The sequence below is a fragment of the Melospiza melodia genome, chromosome Z, assembly GCF_035770615.1.
Source record: "Melospiza melodia melodia isolate bMelMel2 chromosome Z, bMelMel2.pri, whole genome shotgun sequence".
Lineage (NCBI taxonomy): Eukaryota > Metazoa > Chordata > Aves > Passeriformes > Passerellidae > Melospiza > Melospiza melodia.
The window spans coordinates 56,191,791-56,215,730 of record NC_086226.1 but is presented as its reverse complement, the minus strand read 5'-3'; the positions used below and the strand labels follow the sequence as shown (position 1 = coordinate 56,215,730).

Sequence of the window (23,940 nt, the reverse complement as noted above, 5' to 3'; positions counted from 1 at the left end):
TACAAGGTTTGTGTATTTTCATGATTCAGCTTGTGCTGCATTGATTATATTCCTGTGTGACTGTGTTTTTCCTCTTTCTGATTTTGACAGATCATAGAATATCTTTATCCTTGCTTAATTATCACTCCTTTGGACTGCTTCTGGGAGGGAGCAAAGCTACAGTCAGGAACGGCCTATCTATTGTAAGCATGTTTTTTTTGTAACTTTCTGGTCTGAATGTTTCAAATTGTATAACTGTGTACAGTGCTTCAGTTTCATTTCCATTGTTTATTCAGATTATGATTTAACAGGAAAATAAAATATGAAGTGTAGTGTATCTGCATAAAAAATATGCATATTTTTTCATTTAACACAAGGTTTACCTCAATTTAAATCCTCTTTTATTTTTCCTGTGCTGCTAGCATGCAAATTAAAATGTAAATTCTGAGTTGGAGTTTTAAGAATTTTGTGCTTTACCTTTTTTTTTATCACTGGAACAAACTTGTTTCTGGTGGATTTTTTTTTTCCCCGTAAAATACAAAAACATTGGTTGTCTGGGAATTTTAGACCTAAGAAAATGTCTTGGGTTAATTTCCAAGCCTTTCTGAAGAGTAAAGAACAAATCCTTTGCTTCAGAGACCAGTAAAGAAACCATATAATATCTTTTATAGATGGTTTCTCACAGTTTACGAGTGTGATATTAGATGCCCTGAGTTCTTTAAAGAGCAAATTGTTAATCTGTGCAGGCATTTTCTGTTAATTATGCAAGAGTTAGCATTTGAGTTATTGTTTCTGTCCTGGTTTGCATGTCTCTGCAAAAGCAATTTGCAATGGCCATCTCCTAACCTTTAGTATACAGTTTTAGATGGGGAAATAAGGGGGTTTGTGTTTTCTGGTTGGGAGATTCAGAATAATGACTTAAGCCTGGTTAAGCAGATACAGTGTGGTTTGAACCACAGAATAAGGCAGTCAAAAGCCTTTCTGGTCTGTCAACATCACAAATTCAGAAGTGGGGGGTGGGAGATGTGACAGTGATAGTGGTGACAGCCATGGTAGCAGGAAGGCTTGATGGTTGATAGTCAAGCTGCCAGGGCATTTGAAGGAGCACAGTATTGTTACAGATAAACAAAGATCAGTTATATTGATTGATTACATTTGCAAGATGATTATTAGACTAGGAAGAAGTAATCTGATACTATGAGAAAGGCTTTCTTTCCTCAGTCCCCTCTCTTCTGTCCCTTTCCCCTCCCCCCTAATTCTTTGAAGCAGCAGTTGGCTGCTTTTTTGTTATTTAGGTTCTTGATAATTTGTTTTGCTTTGTTTGTAAGTGAAAGTATTTTTAACTAGTTTTACAAGAACCAAGTACTTTTTTTGTTCAAATTATAACTGGGCTTTAAGAAAAGTACATAAACAAATCTAATTCAAGCATGCCTTACATTTTACAAAATAGCTTTACCAGAAAAGGTTTTAACTTGTAGCAGAAAATAACTCAGTTATTTGTTCAAACATGAATTTTAAAGTATGTTTATTTCAGAACTTCTTTTGTCTTTTTTCTATGTGTCTTTCTCTTCTGATTGCTCTTGCAGAGGGAAGCCTCCTTTGCAGTGGATCAACTTTGACCCTTTAGAATTCTTGGAAGAGTTAAAGAAAATAAACTACCAAGTGGAGAGCTGGGAAGAAATGCTGAATAAAGCAGAGGTTGGTCATGGTTATATGGATCGACCCTGCCTGAATCCTGCTGATCCCGATTGCCCAATCACAGCTCCCAATAAAAATTCCACCAAAGTAAGTTTGCTTGTCCTTGTGCATGTCTTTTCAAGGGAGGCTGGGGGGTGGGGAAGGTTGGGGGGGAAGGTCAAACAGACTAGAAGAAAGTGCCATTTTCTTCCAAGCAGTATATGGCTTGTTCTCTTGCATGATGTCATTTTTCTGTTCCTATTACCACTGTTAGCTCACTGTCATGGATTTTGCCTCCTTGTATGATGCAATGCTTAATCCTGTACATTCAGAGTGAAAGTACAGTTGTCAGCTGTTGCTGTGGCACTGCAGTGATGTGGCATTTCAGCAAACTGGTGCCTCAGACCGACAATAGCCACTGCTGGAACACAGCTGCTGCTGCACCCCCATGCCATGCAGAAAAGCCTTTCCTCAAGTATCTCCAGTTTTGTTGATTTTTTGTGATGAATTCAAAGTCATAAGACTTGAATTTATATATCCCTTTATCAGTCATGTTAGACTTTGGAGAAATTGCCATCTGGTCTACAAGCACCTGGGTGTTTTCTTAGCTTGATTTGTTGAATGCCTTTTTCTAGTAGACTACCCAGATGGTTTTTAACATCCATGATTCTAGTTCACTGAGTGCTGAATTAAGGTATGAATTTATAAAGTTATGAAACCTATTAACTGCTTCTTTGTAACGTTTTCTAGCCTCTTGATGTAGCCCTTGTTTTGAGTGGTGGATGCTATGGACTATCAAGAAAATACATGCATTGGCAGGAGGAGCTGATTATAGGTGGTACAGTCAAGAACAGTTCTGGTAAACTTGTCAGGTAAAAATAATATTTAAAGAAAATGTCAGTTTTAATTGGTTACGGTTCATTTTTTGGGCCATGGTAGGAGGATGATGCAAACTCTATTGCCCTTCACATGTATTATAAATTTCACTTCAGGGTGACATGTCTCAAGAGAGCAGAATTTAAAAGAGAGCTTTGGCTGTTGTTTAAATGTAAAGTGGTGTCATCATTTCCTGCTTCTCATCTTAGAATGATGGTGTATGTCAGTCAGAAAGAGTTTTTACTGACAGCTTTGTTGTTTAGAATGTATGTATAAAACATTGAACAGTCTGTAAAGCACTGAACACCTTTGATCACATTTTGAAATATGATCAAAGGAAAAAGGAAGGAAAATAATGCGAGTAATGTACTAACTCCTTTGACTTCTCTCAGAATTCCAAAATATTCACTGAATGTTTTTTATTCAGGGTCAATACAGAGAATAGTCTGTTTTCATGTCCCTGTGTTGTTAATACAACTTTGAGTAGTAACATAAACTCAAACCCTTTGTTTTAGACTTCTGAACGAAGACATAGAACACTGCACTTTAGTGGGGAAATGAAACTGTGTGATTTACTGTTCTGAAAAATTCAGGCCATACTTAACAACATGAAGCATAATTTTTTCCAGAGAACTTTTAACCTTTTTAGCTTCACATAACACATTGATAATTCTCTCACGAAAGAGCCGAGTAAGGCATTTCCATTGAAAGAGAAAAAGGTTCCTTCTCTTACTAACTAATGGTTCCCTCTTATTAACCAATAAGAGCTTCTGAAATTGTTGGATGAAGTTGCCTATTGTGGAAATTGAGGGTGGATTGCCTTTGTGTATTCCCCACAGTTTATTAGTCATGAGGAGTTTAATCTACTTCTCTCCAAGGGGTAAAAAGGTCTCCAAGGTCTCAAATGACATTTTGCCAGCATTTACAAGACTTCATAGAAATAACTGTTCCTGTGGCATCCTCACAGCAATCTGTCTTATCAAGCATGAACTTAAGAACAGATTTGTAGGGTTATATTCTTTTTTCCTGAAATTAATCCTCCTGAAAATAATGTCAAAACTCTTATTAACTTTAGTGAAAACAGATTTAGCCTCAATAGCAGTACAACTGCACCAGATACACAGTAGAATAATTATACTCTGTTCAATTTTAATACAAGCATGTGCCCTATAAAGTCAAGACCTCAAGTAAGCTCCTGTTAGAATTGCATTGGCACTTCATGCCATGAAAATATTTTCCTGAAAATGCTCAGTTTATGCCTATTTCTCCTCTCTCTTCTCTCCATGTCACAGTGCCCAGGCTTTACAAACCATGTTTCAGTTAATGACCCCTAAGCAAATGTACGAACATTTCAAGGGGTATGAATATGTTTCACATATCAACTGGAACGAGGACAAGGCAGCAGCAATTTTGGAAGCCTGGCAGAGGATGTATGTTGAGGTAAATTGAAAACAACTTAGATACTATACTATAAAGTCCTACTAAGGTTCACTGCCTGCTTTTTATAGTATTTCCTTAAGGAATATGCTTAAAACAGAACTGAGTCATTACCTCCCTGGTTTTTTTAAGAGTTCTTTTGGTGGTTGGTTGTTTTTTTGGTTTGTTTTTTTTTCTTTTTTTTTTGGTTTGGGTTTTTTTTTTTTTTTGTTTGTTTGTTTGTTTTTGTTGATTTTTTTCCAGTAAGAAGCTGCTTGGCTATTCCTGTATGAGAAGCCATGAAGGTTTTACTTTTTGCTGCCTGGGACACTTTTGTTTAGGTGGGGCTGAGAAGAAACCAAAGCGCTAGCTGGAATTTAAAAGCTTTTGGTTGGCGATTATTCTAAAGGTGTCTGGAAAATATTAGCCACCCATGGGCTGCTCCCTCACCAGCAGCCCAGGTGAGGAGGCTGTGTGAAAAGGCCTGCCCTCTGTGTCCCAAACCCTGCCCTCCACTGCACTCCTTCTGACCTCTGCAAATGGCCAGGCAGGGAGGGGCAGAGACATGGCTGGCCTGGGTTAAGTGCAGAACTGATACTGCGTTGTGGAGTTACAGGAAGGGGTTCAAGTTAAGTATTTGTAATGAGCTGGGCATGCAGTAGGCTTTCCTGAAGGGCTCAAATTCTGTCTCATAATCAGCAGCTTGCCAGAAAAAAATCAGGAAACACCATCAGTGTTTTATCGCATCAGCGTAATATCTGTGTAGAGCATGGGCTTTAGCAGGAACATTCAGGCAAAAAAGATTTGATTTCAGATGTGTGCTGTAGAAGATTGTAATGACTTTTTTTGACTAAATGACTAAAATTAAAAAAAAATTTCTTTATTCACACAAAGTTTTATTTTTCTTTTCATAGGTTGTTCATCAAAGTGTTGCACAAAATTCTACTCAGAAGGTGCTTTCCTTCACTACGACCACCCTGGATGACATCTTGAAGTCATTTTCTGATGTCAGTGCTATCCGCGTAGCTAGTGGCTACTTATTAATGGTAATAAAATAAATCTTTTTAATTTTCTTTGGTAGTAGAGCAAGGCTTAAAAATATACTTTATTGTTACCAGTTTATAGTCCAGAGTATTTTACAAATATTTAAAGTAAAACCTACAGTTTGTAAACTTTACCTCAGGCTTCTCACCTGTTCCACTTTGTAACCTTTGTGACATGTCTATTCTGATTAAAAATTGTGTAAGGATCTGTAGGTGGATGGGGAGAGACAGCTGATAGATGAGGATCCATTCTAATATTTTGGTTTTTTCCCCCCAAATTCCCCTCCCTGCCTCCTCTCCTTAGCTTGCCTATGCCTGTTTGACGATGCTGCGGTGGGACTGTGCCAAGTCTCAGGGTGCTGTGGGGCTGGCAGGAGTCTTGTTGGTTGCACTCTCTGTGGCTGCAGGATTGGGCCTGTGCTCATTGATCGGAATTTCCTTTAATGCTGCCACAACTCAGGTATTTAGAAGACACAAGTCTGCTGTTAAATTGCAAGTACTGTGTTAATGAATGAACACAAGTCAATCTTTGAGAAGTAAAGTACTGAAAAAATATTTTGGCTCTAGATTTTTACTTTACTGTTTTCCTATTTCGTAGTTTATGCTGTGATAAATTAAATTATCATGCTGACAAGTGATACTGAAGAAAAAACAGGTATTGTGTAATCTGTATAATTCTTGTTAGGTTTTTCTGTGTCCCAGTACAAGTGGAGGCATCCTAAGTATCTAAAGAGCTGCAGATTTTTTTTTACATCTGAATATACCAGGATGTTCAAATTCTGAAAATATTTGGAATGTAACTTGAATTATTATCAGATATTTGTCTATCTGAAACTTAAATTTCTTTGGTGAGAATTTGTTTCTGTTTATGGTATATTTTAAATTCCTCAGCTACATTCCAGAATAAAAGTTAATACCTGTATTGCATCATTTCCATTTTCATTTTACCCTTGGATTTGTATAAAGTGTAATGTAAAAGTTGCTATAATTAGCCATTTAATGGCTAGCTGCGTGGCAGATCATAACACATTCTGTTTGGGTTTTGTTTTGTTTCTTTCCCAAGGTTTTGCCTTTTCTTGCTCTTGGAGTTGGTGTAGATGATGTTTTCCTTCTGGCACATGCATTTAGTGAAACAGGACAGAATAAGAGAATTCCGTTTGAGGTAATGACAAAATGCAGATTTGCAGGAAAATAAAACAAAAAGTTTCATATAGGAACAGATACTCATATCCAGAATTAATCAGTGGAGTTGTTGGGTTTTTTAATACTTTTCCTAGGGTCTAGAAATTCTTATTTCTGTCAAAATACGAAATTATAGCAATGCATGTGGTCCTAGGACATTTTTGAATGTTCATATTCTTATTTCCTTTTTTTTTTTTTTTTAGTGTCTTAGGTTTATTTTCTCTTGAAATTTTAATTTATAAACTGTTACATAAAGACAAACTTCCATAATCCAAATCCTGCCAAAAATTTCAGTGAAAATTAATGCAAATCTAGGAACAAACTCAAATAGGAGTCTTGACAATGAGATGATAAAATGATTGTAATAAAAGAACACATAGAATAGAAGAGATAAGGGGGAAAGAGAGGGAAGACAGTTACCTTTACTTTTTTTTATGGCCCTAAAATTGAGTTATTTTCTGTATTTTTCTCTTGTTTTTATTTTCTGAAGTTTGTTATTGACCATGACATTTCAAAGCATAACATATAACTAATAGGAAATCTAAGGCACCATCACTTTTATGATCCTTTACTTTTATTAATATTTTTAGTCTCAGTCCAAATTTTCACATCCCAAGTACATTCCATTTGAAACTAGTGTGTATTTGCTAATTTTGTTTTGTATGAGCAGTCTTCCATGTGCTTTCTCCAGATGGTTTTGTATGCAGGTCGTGCAACCTCTCTCTATAATCTCTGTCTGCTTCATAATAGCCTGTTGGGTTAGGAAAGGGTCATGTGTTTATCTTGATTTCTTGGTGGGTTTTGTGTGTGGTCCCTAGACTTGGTGGAGTTCTTTTTGTTTGTTTTGTTACATATTTTTTCAAGATGTGTGGCTATGTTATGCCTCTCTGCTGTTAATACATGCTTATTTTGTCTGAAAAATGAGAACACTAAGTGATTCTACTGGTAAAAATTAAATCCTTCTCAACAGCAGATGTATTTGATATATTGTTTTGCGTTCTGAAGCTAGAATCAATTCTAGTCATGTTTTCTGCCCTCAAAAACTTGAGCAATTCATCTATGTTCCTACTGAACAGTAAACTTGATATGTAGTTTTCTCACATATTCTGAATTTATATTCAGAATTTAATTGTGATAATTTTTCACTGGTACTGTGTTACACCTGTAGGATGACCCCATCATTTGCAGGACATCAGCTTATTCGCCTGAGTTTTAAGATGCATCCTTTGTTTTGCAGGACAGAACAGGTGAATGTCTGAAGCGAACAGGAGCAAGTGTAGCCCTTACATCTATCAGCAATGTTACTGCTTTCTTTATGGCTGCCTTAATTCCTATTCCAGCTTTAAGGGCATTTTCGCTCCAAGTAAGTTTATAACCTTTATATCCAAGTAAGCTACCCATTGTTAGCTCTGATGCCCTGTGGAAGTGTGATAATGGTACTAGGTGGTGGCACTGAAGCCTGATTTTGGTGCTCCTGTGGTTCACTGAGCCAGAACCTCACTGCAGCAGTACCACAGACCTGGGCAGTAACAACTGCTGTCTGCTCTCCGTTCTCCTGCTCCCTTTTCTCATCCACAGAGTCTCTCACATCCTGCTAGCAGGTGAAAGAATACTCTGTCCCACCACAGCTGGGTTGAATGCAGAACCCAAGCCATATGTAACTAAGAAGAAACAAGTTCCCAGAGGGATTTGTGTTCTAAAGTCAAGAGGAGTAGGCTGCGGTGTAGTGTGAACTGTACTGTTTCTCAGCAGCAATTTAATCCTTTCATTCATGTTTGTCCAGTTTGCTGCTCTTCAAAACTACTAGTGCAATTGCAGCAGTACATACTAATTTGTAATTTTAATTAATTAATTACTAATTGCTGTAGCACTTTTTACTGCCTTACTCACAGTAATTTTAGCAAACTTGGAGAAAGCTTAATAATTGTGTTCCAGATGAGTACAAAGAAAATGTGAATTTTATGTGCTGAACCATGCGTTGCTTGCTCTGCCTTCCTCTGTCTTCTTGTATTTGTTTGTGATAATGTACCTTCATAAACATGAAATATTTATGATATTGGAGAAGGATTCTTCTAAAAGTGAAGACTGAAGAAAGATTTGGAAGTTTTTCCCCTGACACTAGCAATTTATAGCACTGTACTATTTCAATAGTTATTTTTCTTCTTCTCTGGCTTGGTTCTCCATTGATTTTTATTCTCATTGAGCCCTTGGCTACCCAGAGGAAGCAGGGCTGCGATTTTTCCTAATACGTGTGGCAGTTATTGCTGTTCTCAGAGATTTAAGTATGCCTGCATTAAACTGTAAAATGGTAAACTGCTTGTGATTGCAGTTATGTTACTAATAATACAGAATATGAAGAATACAAAAGCTAAAACCTGAAGCATTAATAATTTGTTTATATTTCCTTCTCAATAGGCAGTTTGATAGAGAATAATAGAAAATGTACAGGCCTCATGGGTTTTCTTTATCATTTAGCAGATGCCTGTGGCAACTAAACCTAGACGTTTAGCCTTGAATAGTAAGCAGTGTTTAGCTCTGCTGATTTGCCAAAACCTAGATGTCTCTTCTTACAGATCATATGATCATATGTTTTATTTTATAGAATCACAGAATAGCTTGAGTTGCAACAGACCTTTTGAAGGTCATCTAGCCCAACCCTGTCCCCTAAACCCTGAGCAGAGACATCTTTAATTAGATTTTTCTCTGGGTAACTTGTTCCAGTGTTTTCCTACCCAAATTTTTTAAAAAACACTTCTTTCTTATATCTAATTGAAATTTACCCTCTTTCAGTTTAAAGTCATTCCTCTTGTTTTGTCCCTACATGCCCTTGTGAAAAGCCCCTCTCCAACCTCCTTGTAGCACCCCTTTAGGTACTGGGAGGCTTCTGTAGGGTCCCTTCAGAAATTTCTCTTCTTCAGGCTGAGTAATCCAAATTCTCTCAGCCTTTTATCACATGAGAGGTGTTCAGTCCCTCAAATCACCTTTGTGACTCTTCTCTGGACTCACTCCAACAGGTCCATGTCCTTCCTGTGCTGGGAGCGCAGAGCTGGATGCAGGTTCCAGGTGGGCTCTCCCCAGAGCAGAGCAGAGCAGAGCAGAGGGGCAGAATCCCCTCCCTCCCCTGCTGCCCACGCTGCTCTGGATGCAGCCCAGGGCACGTTTGGCTCTGTGGGCTGGGAGTGCCCATGGCTGGGTCATGTCCAGCCTCTCACCCACCAGCACCCCCAAGTCCTTCTGGGCAGGGCTGCTCTCCATCTGCTCATCCCCAGCCTGTCCTGATACCATAATACAAGTGCAGGTGCAGGACCATGCACTTGGCTTTGTTAATCCTCATGTCATTTGCATGGTAAAGACTAAACTTTATTCATGAAATACTCTTGGTAGTATATCACTTCTTCCACTCGAAGAAGTTATTTATGTCTCTTAAGTCTGTGTCCCAGTTTCAAATATTTGACAGGTACCTTCAGCACCTAACAGGATACTGGATGTCATCAGACTGTAGTACCTGCTCTAAAGAAGTTGCATCAGCCTAAATGCATTTCATAAAGAAATATTCAACACAAATCAGCCATTTTGTTGTAATCCCATTGCTGAGTTGTTGAGTGTGATCCACCAATATTAACTCTCTCTTATCTGATCAAATTTTGCTCATTTTTTACATGTTTTCACTCTTCAATGTCAGAATGTGACAGGTTGTCTTTGGAACATATGTGGAGACAACAGCTGTAATTGGTAGTATAATCAGCTAACTTACATATGCCTGTCCTAAAGTAATTTATTTTTGCCTATTGCCATGCTACAGACTGAATCACTGAAAGTTTAAAATAAAGTCTGCATAGCAAAATGACAAACAAAAAGCTTCCAGTGAGATTTCCACATGCTGTATTATTGTATGAACATGTTGATATTATTCAGAATAAAAACATCGACGTCTTTTATAAGGCAGTGATTAATACGGAATTTATGTGTAGGAACCCACATGAGTGTCCAGAAATTAAGGTTTGAATTACCCAAACTTTTCTCTCGTGGTAATTTCTCTTTGCTGGAACACAGTAGCCCTGTATATAGGAGGTGATGCGTGCAAAGGAAGAGCAGTGGGCAGTTTATATTCATTGATGTCAGAGCTGCATATATGATTGATACACTTATAAGTTAGCAACCAATAAAGTGAAATCCTTTGTTGTTAGGAAGGAACATCTATTAGTTGCTTTGCCTAGCTTCACAAGGTAAAATCAAAATCAGGTGATGCTTGGATCTCAGTACTTGGAATCAGAGAATCATGGCAGTTTTGGTGGGTCGTCTGTATTTTTGTATGGATTTCTTTATTTACAGTCTCTTTCCTCTCTCTCCCTCTTACTCAGACTTGTTTAAACAAGAAGTCCTTGCTGTCTTTGATGGTTTCCTAGCAAGACTTAAAAAGCAATAAAATACTGCTGCATTTACTTTTCACAGATACTACCACCTTCTCATCTAGATAATGAATTTTTAACAGAGGGGCTTGAAAAAGAAGGATTGCTCTTGACCTTGTTTTGCTCTTCATTCACTTTTCTTAAGACATTACAAGGTAATTGTCAACCTTTGCATAATTTTGAGGCCCAGTATTGGTAAAATAACCTGGCTGCTGAGGGAGAATAAATAATTTCCTGCATCTGTAAGATAAACTAGTTAGAAACTCATGTTTTGCATATCAGTGCCTTCTTCTGTCTTAGCTTCTGTCATATTCTGCCAGATAAAGCAGTTCGTTGATACCTCTGAGCTGGTTATTTACTTTATGGAACTTGAAAACTGCAAGTCGGATGGTGTCTTAAGAGTCTGCTAGGGTTAGCTCTTTGCAAAACTTAAAAAGTGGAATTTAGTTCTTTTGAAAGTGAGATCTTTGAAGTTAATTACATGCACAAGTAGGGACTGTTTTAGTTCTTTCCCTGTTCTATATTTTTTTAATGTGTTAATCTTATTAGCCCCCTTTTTAAGCAGTTTTAGGGCTTTGAGATCACTGAATATGACCTAAATACTCAGTCATAAGAATCATCTCTAAGAGTGCTCAAGACACTAAAGGAGTAGCTCCTGAATTTCAGACGTGTTTTGTTTCTTAAAATGGTGGTGAAGGAAGAGGTTATTGGAGAAATCCACTGAAAGTTTTGAAGTTTGCAATAGAAATGTCTTAAGAACAGCCTTTTGTTTTGAGTATAAGTGAAGGAAGTCATGGTGGAGTCTAATTACCTCCGGGCTGTATTATTTCTTAAGACAGACTGTTCAGAGACTGTCACACAGTAAACTCTGCCCAGGAAAGATAAGGTAAAAAAATTTATCAACCTCTCTGTCTTACATCAGGAACTACTTTCCCCAACAGCAGAGGAGTGGTGTGGATCCACCAATGAGCAGAGGTGGAACTTTTCCCAAGGAGTGTTAGTAATAACATTTTCCCTCACCACAAGAATGACAAGTTTTTTCCTAAATGCAGAAGTCCATTACCAGGTGGCAGTGGTGGGTTTCTGGAGGGAAAGAAAGTATGCTTTTAAGCTCTTTCTATTATCTTACTCTGCTGAAGCGATTCATCCCCCACCTTTATCCACACCATTTACCTTTCCCTGCCCCTGACATGAGAATTTAACAAGCAGAATTAAAGCCTAAGGGAAAAGGGGGCAGGGGACGAGGATCTGAGCCTGTACCATATCAGGAGGGAGTTGCAGATAGAGAGCAGTAGGGTGGAAGTTTTCCTGACAGACCTCCTCATCTGTTCATCACCTCTGGCTATGCAGCACACCCGGTCTCCTTGGGTGGGCTGCCAGGAATGGCACATAGCAGCACATACTTCAGCGGGGCCCCAGCACATACCTACCAGCTTGGCTCCCTGCTCCCTTGCTGCCTCCAGCACAGACTGCCATTCTTCTCTCTCTGTTAACAGTTGCAGCAGCAATAATATTTTTAAGCTGTGCATTATGAAAAGATGCAAAAACTGTAGCATATTTCTCAGGAAGTGACCAACATAATTTTTGCCTGATTAATGGAATTTTTTTACTGCTCTCTGATCTCATTTCACTGAATGCCTTCATTTTACACCCTTGAGTAGGTCCCATTTTAGTCTTCCTAGGCTAATCTTACTTTCACTGATTTCCCAAGGAAAAGGTCTGAGGCCTTTTTCTATCCCATTTGGTCTCCAAAGGTGCGAGAGAAGATGCCCTGTTCTCAGAAATCCTAAGCATGCTTTCAGCCTGGGTGCTGTCTGTGCTCAGGAAGCTCAGCTGCCACAGTTCCTTGTTGTCTTTACAGGTTGTGGCTGCTGTCAGGACCTCAGTGCTTGTACTTCCCTGTTCTGCAGCACTGTGTGTATGAATGGCATTGGGAGGGCAGCAGTGGCAGATGCATCAGGGCAGGGACTGAATCACTCTTCAGTAATTCATCCTTTCCTCTCCTTATCAAGTCAGAGGGTGGGGTTTCTTTGATGGGACAATGTATTAGAATTTGTACAAGAACTCAGTTGTGAAAGCTGAGAACAACTAATCCTTGTAACACTGAGTTAAGGTGGGTGAGATAGAGCGTGCAATATATAGGTAGTGCAACATTAAGCACTAGGAATCTATTAAAATTAAAATCAGAACAGAGATTGTTTTGAAATATCTTACTTGCAGGGCAGTTAGTACATCAGCACTAGGATGGCACAGTGGAAAATCTAGTTGTTCTAAAAAGAGATGTAAGTAGTCAGATTTACTGTGTGTTGTTGGATTAGTTTTGATGCTTCCTAAAAAAATCAAATGTCAATATACCTATCCTTAATGGCATCTCTACCACACAGTTAAGTATTACTTTTCAGATTCAATAACATTGGTGATTCAAGGATGTTGAGGTCTAGAAAGGGAACTGATATGGCATGAAGTATTTGCAGTTTATAGAGCAGAAACAGAGGACTTCTGTTTTCTTCTTAGTTTTTCAGCCATGCTGAGAGGAGTAAGAATTATTGACTCAGACCTCAGCTATGTTTTCCAAATCTTAGTAAATCTTAGCTGATCCTTGATACAAGATCTTAGTTAGTCACAACTAATTATTCATTTTATATGGGTGATTCAACCTCTTTTTGGTTTAGCACCAGCAAAGAAAGCAATTGTAAGAACGAGGTCCAACAAACACCTTTCTTTCAACAGCAGCCTTTTGTTTTTCTGACAGATTGAATTAATTCTAGAACAGATCAAAAGCAAATCACTTAAAGTCTTTAGTGATTTTAAAGTTTTTAAGTCTTTGCTGTGACCTTGCATACCTTTCTGTGTGAATATTTATAAATCATTAAATAATCATTGGATCTTTTCTCACAAAGATGACTAAATACTAATTTGGCTTCAAGTACCAGGTAAATTCTGTTTTAGTAGCCATGTCTGCAGACAACCAGCAGTACTAAAATCTTACTACAAGCAGGCTGGAGGTCAGGAAAAAGAAACAGCAATAAAACCAGCTTTTGTACACACTATATTTATGATTGAAATTATTAGAAAATATTTACTTAACTAGTCAATTCTGTCATTTTAAGAACAATAAAAACAATATCTAAGCTTTTTATTATATTCTGACTATTTCAAAACTGTAAAAATCATTCAGAGTGTTTACTTTGATTTTTGCAGATAAATTTGTTTGTACTGCCAGTTTTGAGGTCTGATCTCTCAAGATCAAAAGAAACCATATATTTCTTTTGGGAAAAAGGACATCACATTTATATTGGGTCATTTTTGTAGCCCAACTTTTGCTGCTCTTTAAGAATGTATTAACCCAAGTAGCCATTATTTCAGAAGTCACAGGTGGAGGAACTTGACAGTTTATATATAGATAGCTGGTCTATCTATATGTATGAAACTGGGCTAGCATTGAGATTGCTGCTTACCAAATGGGTAAAACATAAGGCTTTCAAAGGGCTTTTTCATTTCATTGGTTGGTGGCTGAAAATTTTTTTCCCAGTGTTTCTCCTACTCTTACAACCCTCTTCCAGTTCCCAGTGCCCAGCTTTCCCTTTGTGATGGGTAGGGCTCCTAACAATTCTGCATTACAAATAAATGCTATCAATAATAATGATAGATGCTGCACCACATATGTTTATGGAAATTCTCTGGGAATCTCTGTGTGGGAAAGGGTTTGGAGTATGGTTTGAAAGGAGGTGGGCGGGGAGATTTTTTTTTCATTATGTGATACTTGCTTTACAAATTAAATCAAGTATTCTTGTTCCAATTTAAGACTCATTTTGGTAGACTGGCTTATAAATCAAGCTCTGTTAAACACAGACATATTAATACATATATTTGCTGTGTGGTGTTGATTTAGTTTTGATTGTACTTAAAAAATAATCCCTGATAAATTCAAAATATTGCTCTTTCTTGGCTAAACTTTTAAGTAAGACTATCAAGTCCACAGTATTTCACTAAGGTGATAGTTTTTTAAAACTTACTGAGATCTAATTCTCTGATTTAATAACATGCTTTAATATTATTGTGATACTTAAATTGCTTCAGATCCCATAAATGTAAGACCTTCAGTTCTAGTTTCAGGTTATCTTCCATTTTATTTTGCTTTGAGACTCTAAATATGTCAGAGTTTTATGTAAAAATATGATTACGAGTCAACAGGCTGTTTTTCCTCTTTAAAAATAATCACCACGTATCCAGGCACAGATGTGTTATAATAATGCGAGTTTGAGTATTAAATTAATTCATCACAATAGTCCTTCCATAATGAAATGGGAAAATATAATCTCTCAGTTTGCTCAGGCAAAAGCTTGAAAGCATCAGATGGATTGCAATGGTAAATGAGGATGAGAACTGAAAGGGATTTTTATGCTTTGTAAAGCTGATGCCCTAGACGAAGTTTAGCAGCGTTACTTATCCTGTGATTGTCTCTAGGCAGCTGTTGTGGTGGTGTTCAATTTTGCTATGGTTCTGCTGATTTTTCCTGCTATCCTGAGCATGGACCTTTACCGTCGGGAGGACAGGAGACTGGACATATTTTGCTGTTTCACAAGGTGAGAGTTAGCAGCAGCTTTGTCCTCTCTGTGGTCACCAATCAGTGCATCCATTCCTTGTCAAGTGTGGGAGTTCTTCACTAAAGTGGGATCAGCATGTTATTGTTACCATTTCATTGCTAGTGACTGGCTTACATTTGCTACCTTGTTTTTTACCTGCCTGAAGGGAAAAGCTGAAATACATCTGACTCCCTCTCTTCCCCCATACCCCCTTTCCCCCACACTTTTCCCTTCATTTCTATAGATGTTCATTTTGACTGTTGGAGAACAACTTTCTGAAAGCAGATGAAAGACCCACTATTAAGAAATATCTTGAAGTATTTCAGAAGGTTTTGACTTACTGCAAGGTGTCCAGTGCCAGTACTAGCTAATCTTGGAAAGGTGTACATAACTCAGGATACTGAGAAGCCTAACTTACAGTAAATCATGATATGTTAAATTTTATGCATTTATGCCTTTAAGCTTAAATAAATAAACTGTGAAATTACTTCCCCTTTTCATAGCACTATAAGGAATAATCACTACCATTACAGGATAATGCTTGATAAAGTGTCCTTTGTGGCTGCAGTAGTAATACAGAATGGTAATACTGCCATTCTAAAGCACGTACAAACATACTCTCACCTGATATACAGCCAACTCTGAGCCTATAATGGGGGTTAGGAGTCTGCTGTCATCGGTGGAGCCACTGCTTGGAAACCAAACATCTTTTCTGCCTTAGTTTTTGCTTTTGACTACAATGAAGAGGATGAGCTACACTTCCACACATGTACTCCTACTGCCATAACCAAGATGTAGAGAATCTTCATTGGGACATTTTAACCCTTTACTTGCATCCAGGACCTAATAGTTTAATATTTAATGTCAAAGGAAGAAAACATTTTACTAAATTTGTCTCTGAGATAATGGTTAAAACAGGGAGTGGATCCCAAGCTATTTCTTATTCAGTCATAGTTCCAGAGAACAGCTGAATGTATTAGGGTATTGGAGCCCTGATTCTCAAGAATTCAGGACACTCAGACCTTCCATTTATTCCCTCATCCAAAGCTACACCAAATGTGGATCAGAATTCAGCCCCTTTGCATCTGAAGAAATGCAGTTAGTGAGAGCTTGCTTTGATTAGGTAGGCAACATTCTGAATTCCTCTAATTTTTGTAGGATTTGTGCACTTGATGAAAAATATTTGATACTGTTTAGTATTGTCCATTTGTCATTTCTCATGTACAGGAATAGGCTTGTCTCTGATAACTATATTTTTTTAATATAAACTATGTAACTGCTAGGGTCTTGCATAGACTAAAATAAAGGGAATACTTCAATTACTTCTGTGGTTTTGTCTCTTCATATGGCCCATCCCATCCTTCCTAGAAATTAATCCTTTCATTAATACTTTACGTTTTCCTGATTTATAAAATATTCAGTCAGTATATGGCAAATCATTTCAGCCTGCCTCCCAAAAGTCTGAGATCTTATCCAGAATGTTCAAATATCATTTAACAGTTACTTCATTTCTTCTAAACACAAGAACTAGCTATGTTATGCATTTCCCTCTTCATCTAAATATCTTAATTCTCAGTGTGGGTACAGAGATGCAGACTCACAGACTTAGTGTGCATTCAGACTGTACAACTACCTGATGAGCATGTGTAATTATTGGAGTGATGTGTGTACATGTCAATGTCTTCAGACAGATGCTGTTTCCTTCTTCCTGAAGGACAAGAAATTAGCACGTATTCTCAGGAGCTTACACTATGAACCACAGCTGAGAGATGATTCCTAAATGCGCAGAATGCAAATAATGTCTAAGTGGTACACGTAATTAGTGTAAACTGTCTGGTAGAAGCAGAAAAGAATCTCAGATGAAAGCATGTTATCCTATCTAGCCCGATTAAAATAAGGATCTGTCTCAATGCGATCAGATGGCTTTTTCTTCTCTTACAGCCCGTGTGTCACTAGAGTGATTCAGGTTGAGCCTCAAGCGTATGCAGAAAATGACAATACCTGCTACAGTCCTCCACCCCCGTACAGCAGCCACAGTTTTGCACATGAAACCCAGATTACAATGCAGTCCACAGTGCAGCTGCGCACAGAATATGATCCTCACACGCAGGTGTACTACACCACAGCAGAGCCCCGCTCAGAAATATCTGTGCAGCCAGTGACAGTGACACAAGATAACCTGAGCTGCCAGAGCCCAGAAAGCACAAGCTCGACGAGGGATTTGCTTTCCCAATTCTCAGACTCCAGTATACATTGCCTTGAGCAACCCTGTACAAAGTGGACACTCTCATCTTTTGCAGAAAAGCATTATGCTCCATTCCTCCTAAAACCAAAAGCTAAGGTAATCGGGGGAACTATTTACCTGGGTTTCAAAATTAGATTTCTGCCTTGCCCAGTTTTAAAAAAATATCCTAGCAATAGTTTTAAATATAAGGAATAAATACAGCTCTTGTGAAATAACAGTTTTTAATAATTTACAGCTGGTTTCTTATTTTATAAGTTTTATCTTGCAAGTGCTATGGACACATACTTAAAATATACGTTACGAATGAAGGTGCTGGTGACTTTGAGTAACATAAACTTATGAACAATGAAATTGTCACTTTCAAACTTTACTACAATAGAAATTTCTCATCCATGATGCAGAGCCCCTTCAAGGAAGAACGAATGCCTTTAGTCTTGTAGTATGTATATGCATGAAAAAACACCAGAAAAATAAAAGCTTGAAAGTACTGATGGATGTTAATTTTGAATTTGGCTCTGTAATATGACATTATGAATTGTTGGTTCCTTTAGAAGCCTAAAACCAAATACATATCTGTTCTCTGTTGCAGATTGTGGTTATTTTTCTTTTTCTGGGATTACTTGGGCTCAGCCTTTATGGAACTACCCGGGTAAGAGATGGACTAGATCTCACAGACATTGTACCACGGGAAACACGGGAATACGACTTTATTGCTGCACAGTTCAAGTACTTTTCATTCTACAACATGTATATTGTGACACAGAAAGCAGACTATCCAAATGTCCAGCAGTTACTTTATGAACTTCACAGAAGTTTCAGCAACGTGGCATATGTTTTGTTGGAAGAGGATAGGCAGCTCCCCAAAATGTGGTTGCACTACTTTCGAGACTGGCTGCAAGGTAAGAGAGCATTACAGAAACTTTTCCTAGTTTGTTTTGCTCAGAAACAGCAGTTGTTCATAATGGTATTGCTGTAATTCAGTCACACAGTTAAAGGCTCTGAGCAGTAGGGAGAATGCCTAGGTGCTGCTTTGAACCCATGTGTGGGCCCACTCTTTGTCACTTATTTTCTTTGTGTTTAAGTTTACTCCCTAGTAAGACAGTTATGAAGCTTTAAGGGATTATATCCATGCCAGTCATGTGTAAGCAATTGATGAGGCATTATGCATGATGGCCAAATATGGCCCTGTGTCTTGGGTAAATAAATATTTAGTGAGTGTTTTCAGATCAATGAATGAAAAATCCCTATCCGGTGTTGTATTCTGACACAAACTTAACTTTCAGCTCTTGAGTGATCTTGTTGGCTACAGCTGGGACTGCTGGCATGAAGAAAACTCAGTGTGGCTTGTGTGTTTTATTGGACGAGGAACTTACTGCATAGTCTAGGTTTCTAATCAACTATACTCACCCTTTCTGTGGTGCTGCTTTTCTGTTGCTGAAGTGTAACAGGGTGGGGAAAAACAAGAGAAGGCATGGCCTTTCAGGTACTATGATAATAATTTTATTGAAACCAAGTAATTGAATATTGCAGATACTTTAACAGCCAACATACCTTGCCCAGGATCGCTTTGGTCCTATCTATGTCTTTTTATTGGGAGAATTTCTAGGAAGTGTTTGCAAAAAAAAAAAAAAAAATTGTGCCGACCTGGTGAGACTGTAAATTTCTGTGAATTTTAAAATTAATTGTGTACAGATGACCACTGCAGCCTGTGATTCTTAGAGAACATATAAGTAACTGTCAGTATCTGATGTATTTTATTCCCTCTGAAAATATGTTGAACAATATTAGGAAAGCAGACGCATGTAAGTGACAAATCTACACAAAATGAGGTTTCCCATGTGTTAATACATTCCTAAATAATGCAAAGCAGTATTTCAGCTATTAACTTTGGGGGTTTTTAATGTTTTTTAAATACATTGGATCCATTCATTGCAGTCTACCTACTGGAAGCTTTATTTAAAATATTTTGCTCGCATAAGCATATTGAGCTGTAAAGGATGGCATTACTGGCGGGAAGAAAATTCAGCGTAGCTAGATGTTTGCTGGATTGGAACCTTACTATACTTGCTAGAATTCTAAGCAGTCCTTCTACATGCTTTTCCAAATTCTCTTAAACCCTTGCTGTTTACTTTGTTTCTTTTGTGGTTATTTTTGCTGCTGTTCCAAAACAGTAGGAAAAAGTGTATCTGGTGTCCTGATTTTCTCTTTTTCCCCCTCCCCCATGAGAGAGATGGAAATCTGAGATTGTGTTCAGGAAGCTTTATTAGTGCTTAACCTCAGCACAGTCTGCCAACGATAAAATCAGAAGGAGGTGCCCTTGGATCTGCTCCCTTGCAGGCTGCTCAAAGTGAAATGCTGGAGGCTGGCCCACTTGGTGCTACTCCCAGGAGTACTCCCGTTCCCAGTGCCCCTCTGTCAGGCGCACCACATACTTTCCCACACCTCTTTCACTTTGGGTGCCTCCCTGTCCTCTTTGCAATCCTTTGCGTCCCTCTTGCACTACGGATTGTTTGTGTGGCCAAGGGCCTGCATGTCCCCTCACACTGTATGTCCGTGCTCGTGTGTGTTCTTTGCAGACATGCTTTTCTCATAGCGGTGTTCCTACTCTGTACTTAGCTCAGCACATAGTTACTTTTCCCCTCCAGTCCACATTAGCCAGCCTATCCTTATTTGTCCTCTGCTTTTCTTCCACTAGAGGAGCTGTGTGTATTCCTGGTACCCCGGGCGTACTGAGGGGCTGCATGGAGATAAAATGTTACAGTAGAGTAGTCAGGGTGACTCCAGGGAGCTGTAGTGACTTGCTGTGGTCCATGTGACATGCCAGTCTTGTGACAGGCCATGGATCAGTCTTTTAATCACACACAGCTTTAGAATTAAAAGTTATGATTATTAATTAGCTTTTAGGTCTGTATCCTTACCTGTCCTCCCTACCTTTTCTGAGGAGGTCACAATTAATGCAACCCTGCTGCTTTGTAAAGTTGCAGGCACAGGGTGTGATACTTCATTCACAGGGCTGTAAAGGAGGATGTTGAGATGTATCAATAGAAAGAGATTATATTTTCGAGTGGTACAGGGAATTGATGTTACTGGGGGGAGCTAGACTGTTGGACTAAAAGCTGCCATGTTTGTCATAGTTGGGGAATTATTGTAAGGTGCAGACTAACATGCAGAGTAACACCTGATAACACCTGATTGTTACCAGCTGTGGCTGATGCCAAAAGAGTCAAGGGAAGATGAAGAGAGAATTTGCAAACAAGGTATAGGTTTAGGCTGGATTCTGTGAGGTAGAGCAGTTCTACTGGCATAGTTTTATGTGTTGAAAGGGCTGGATAATCGAAGCAGGAACAGCTTTGACCTGCATGGCTAATTCCTGCTGACTTGACTGTGAATCCAGTGCCAGAGGTTAATGGCTCAAGATGGCCTTCTGACATGCACACATTTGTCCAGCAGAATGAAGGATGCAACAACATGTGAACAACCATTTTTCACCAACAAGGCACCCTTGGTTTAGCTGTGCATTCTTCCTCATCTAATAGCAGTGGAGTGTGCCTTCTGCCTCATGCACTTCTCTTTTCAGAGATCCCTCTTATTTTGCTTTCTAGTATTGTTTATGTTACTGTATTTTCTGTTACTGAAAATGAAATAGAAGAAAAGTTCACACTAATCATTCATTTAAGCTGTAAATGTTAACATTGCTTTTGTTAGTGACCAAATGTAAATGAGGTAGCTTGGATTCCCTGATGGCTTCTAATTAGGCTTGTTTTTGCAAAGGGAAATCTTATCTGGTGTTTCAAGGTGGCAGCTGCTCACATGAGCCAGTAGGAACTCCTTCCTCACCCCCACTCTCACCTAATTTTCTATATTGTCACTTTCTTCTGAAGCACTAAGCAAAAGTGACTGCTTATGTGAAAAAATCCCACATATAAAGTTTTAAAAATTCCTTTAATTTCTATAACTTTTCTGCAGAAAGATGTGAGCAAGATACTTTCATCTTTCTGCCCAGAAATGTATAGTTTATCCCATTTATGATAGATTAAATATCTACTAAAATAATTGTTATGAACATGTTTGCTTTGAAGGCAGCAAAGTCTACTACAAATTTCAAAGTGTAATGGCAAATTTTACTTCTTGCAAGTTTGAAATTCTTCAGAAATTAAGTATGATTGCCAATGGTTTCTTAAGATTCTTTCTGTAGACTTTCTGTTTCAGCAAGGTGAGTTATAAAATGATCTGAAACATAGTGTTTAAGCTAGCTGAAGAGTAAAAGTGTAAAAGGGAGCAGGGTTTGAAGGATGGCCAAACTTTTGAGAGCAGGGGAGCAGGGGGATGTGGTGGAGACGTAAGAGAGTTTTCACCCACTGCAGTAATGTTTCCAAGTACATGCCCTTTTTTGCAACCTCAAACTGGTATGTCAGATACCAATGAATTTATTATTGTGTCTGTGGAACCCCCTGACAGGGGTAGGATGTTTATGTGAAAGCTCTGCCCTGAGATGTTGTGCATCATAGCAGTTTGTGTGCTCCTTCTGTGGAAGGGAGACATTTCTAATGGAAATTACACTGTTCTTAGGTCATCTCCTTCTTTTCCATGTGCTTTTTTGACTGCATCCTCTTCACTTTCCAAAGTCATTGTGTTTCTTGTCACTGATATGATAGCCCAAATACTCTCACCTGGCCACTTTGTGAGAAACTGATATGGAACTGGTCATGGGACAGAAGGGATGGATTGGTATTTTTGCGTACTCTTACCAATGTTTCCCCTGTCTGCAGTGCCAGCAAACAGTGCTTTTTTGAAAGGGAACCTCAAAGTCCTTTGGTGATGTCAGAAAACCTGATGGTAAATTGTCATCCTCCCAGAACAGTGCTAGAGGACTGCATGCAGAGATCTGGCAGGCTTCTTTCATAATTTGGTTCTCAGCCTGTTGGCTTCACATGATTTGACATGGTTTAGTGAGACAGCATGGGAGGCAGTTTTCTAAGGAAGAGAGGATGAGTTTGTCAATGGGAATGGGTACTGTGTCCCGGAGACAGTGTCAGCTGGGTGCATTTTCTTTTCCAGTGCTCTTATCTCAGTACAGCTGTAGCTAACTTATCCAGCCTGCAGCGATGGTTTTCATTACAGCTCCTCAGCCCAGCTGTGAGGTGGGTCGATGATTTCCTCCACCGCCACTCCCCCGGCCTTTTTCTTCCCTTCCCTGGACATGCGGTTTGTCATCTGCTTGCACAGAGCCTCCTTGTACTGGGATGTGGCTTCCTGTACTAAATCTGATCCAAATTTCTGCTGTGAGGTATTCCCTCCCCCTTGAAGGGTGGCAAGGAGGAAAATAACAGTTCAGAGTGAATAGGTGTTGGCTGTGATCTTTACATATGCTGGCAGCAGATCCCATGACTTGTATTAGCTGCACAAGTTGAACAGATGGAACAAATTGACAAAATCCTGTTCACTCACGCTGTGCTTGAGGAGCAGCTGAGTTGCTGTTTGAAGTTGAAAGTTTGAGTGTGTTTTTCTCCCTGCTTGTAGTGGAATTTCTGGTTATAGTGTAGAAGCTATTGCCCCAGTGCTCTGCAGTAGCTCAAAACAGTACTGAGAGCGGTGTGTGTCCTCTTCTGTGGTTCTGTGCACTCAGCCAGGGCTTTGGTGAGGCAGAGGCGAGTAAGGAGAAGGTTTCCCTTCTAGGTAACAGACTTATGCCTCCTCTGGTTGTAAGATGGTGAAGCCGGATGAGGGCTGAGCTCAGCCCTTCTCTGTTATAGACAAGATTAACGTTTTCCCATACACTTCTCCAAGTGGAAAGCTTGGAGAAGATATTCAATTTCCCTTGAGGGGAAGCCATTTTTGCCAGTTCACAAGGTATTTTCAGCTTGCTACCTTAACTTTGCTGGTCTGCACCACCTGGAGACTCCTGGGGCTTCTCTCTTGCATTTTCTTGCTTCCCCTGCCTTTCTTTGGGCAAAATATTGGACATGCAACTGACACTTCCCACATACTGACAGTGTGGAGCCCCAAATTTAGGAGGCACCAGGTCAATAATTTTCATCCTGATTCGGTTATGGAAAAGCATCATTATTCTTTCTCCTTTTGAATCTTGTTTATAACAGTGATTATTCACCTGCTTATTCTGTCTTCCCCTTGTCTCTCTTAACTCCTCAGGACTTCAGGATGCATTTGACAGTGACTGGGAAATGGGGAAGATCACTTACAACAGCTATAAAAATGGTTCTGACGATGCTGTTTTGGCTTACAAACTCTTGGTACAAACAGGCAACCATGCAAAGCCTATTGACATCAGCCAGGTACTGTATCAGAGCTCATGCTGGTTTACACAACAATACGCAAGTCTTCAGGAGCGGAGGGAGGTGCAAAGTCTACAGAGGTTGTAGTATCTTTTTTTCCATCTCAAGGAGCTGAATGTCTGAATTGTGCCTTTCTTTTATGGCCTTGCTGATGTTGCTGAAGCCACTCCTCAGATGCAGTATGGCCTGTGTTGTTAAGTGTTCAAATCCACATGGCGAATACCAGTCCTAGAT

At 38.9% G+C, this 23,940-nt stretch overlaps 1 protein-coding gene across 3 annotated transcripts in view; it reads left to right on the top strand.

Annotated features, from left to right (window-relative positions):
- Positions 1-23,940, top strand: part of PTCH1 (patched 1) — a 67,159-nt gene that overhangs the window by 24,913 nt on the left and 18,306 nt on the right. For 2 of the 3 annotated variants that reach the window (XR_010031338.1, XM_063181224.1), the window contains exons 5-16: positions 91-182; positions 1,566-1,764; positions 2,407-2,528; positions 3,825-3,972; positions 4,863-4,994; positions 5,296-5,451; positions 6,055-6,153; positions 7,411-7,536; positions 15,050-15,168; positions 17,110-17,509; positions 18,003-18,312; positions 23,564-23,706. Coding sequence is in view for 2 of the 3 variants with exons in the window: in XM_063181224.1 (XP_063037294.1) it covers positions 91-182; positions 1,566-1,764; positions 2,407-2,528; positions 3,825-3,972; positions 4,863-4,994; positions 5,296-5,451; positions 6,055-6,153; positions 7,411-7,536; positions 15,050-15,168; positions 17,110-17,509; positions 18,003-18,312; positions 23,564-23,706 (2,046 nt within the window). In the remaining variant the exon portion in view is untranslated. Of the gene's footprint in view, positions 1-90; positions 183-1,565; positions 1,765-2,406; positions 2,529-3,824; positions 3,973-4,862; positions 4,995-5,295; positions 5,452-6,054; positions 6,154-7,410; positions 7,537-10,625; positions 10,738-15,049; positions 15,169-17,109; positions 17,510-18,002; positions 18,313-23,563; positions 23,707-23,940 lie in introns of all 3 variants that reach the window. The other variant, XM_063181225.1, reaches the window with a different exon arrangement.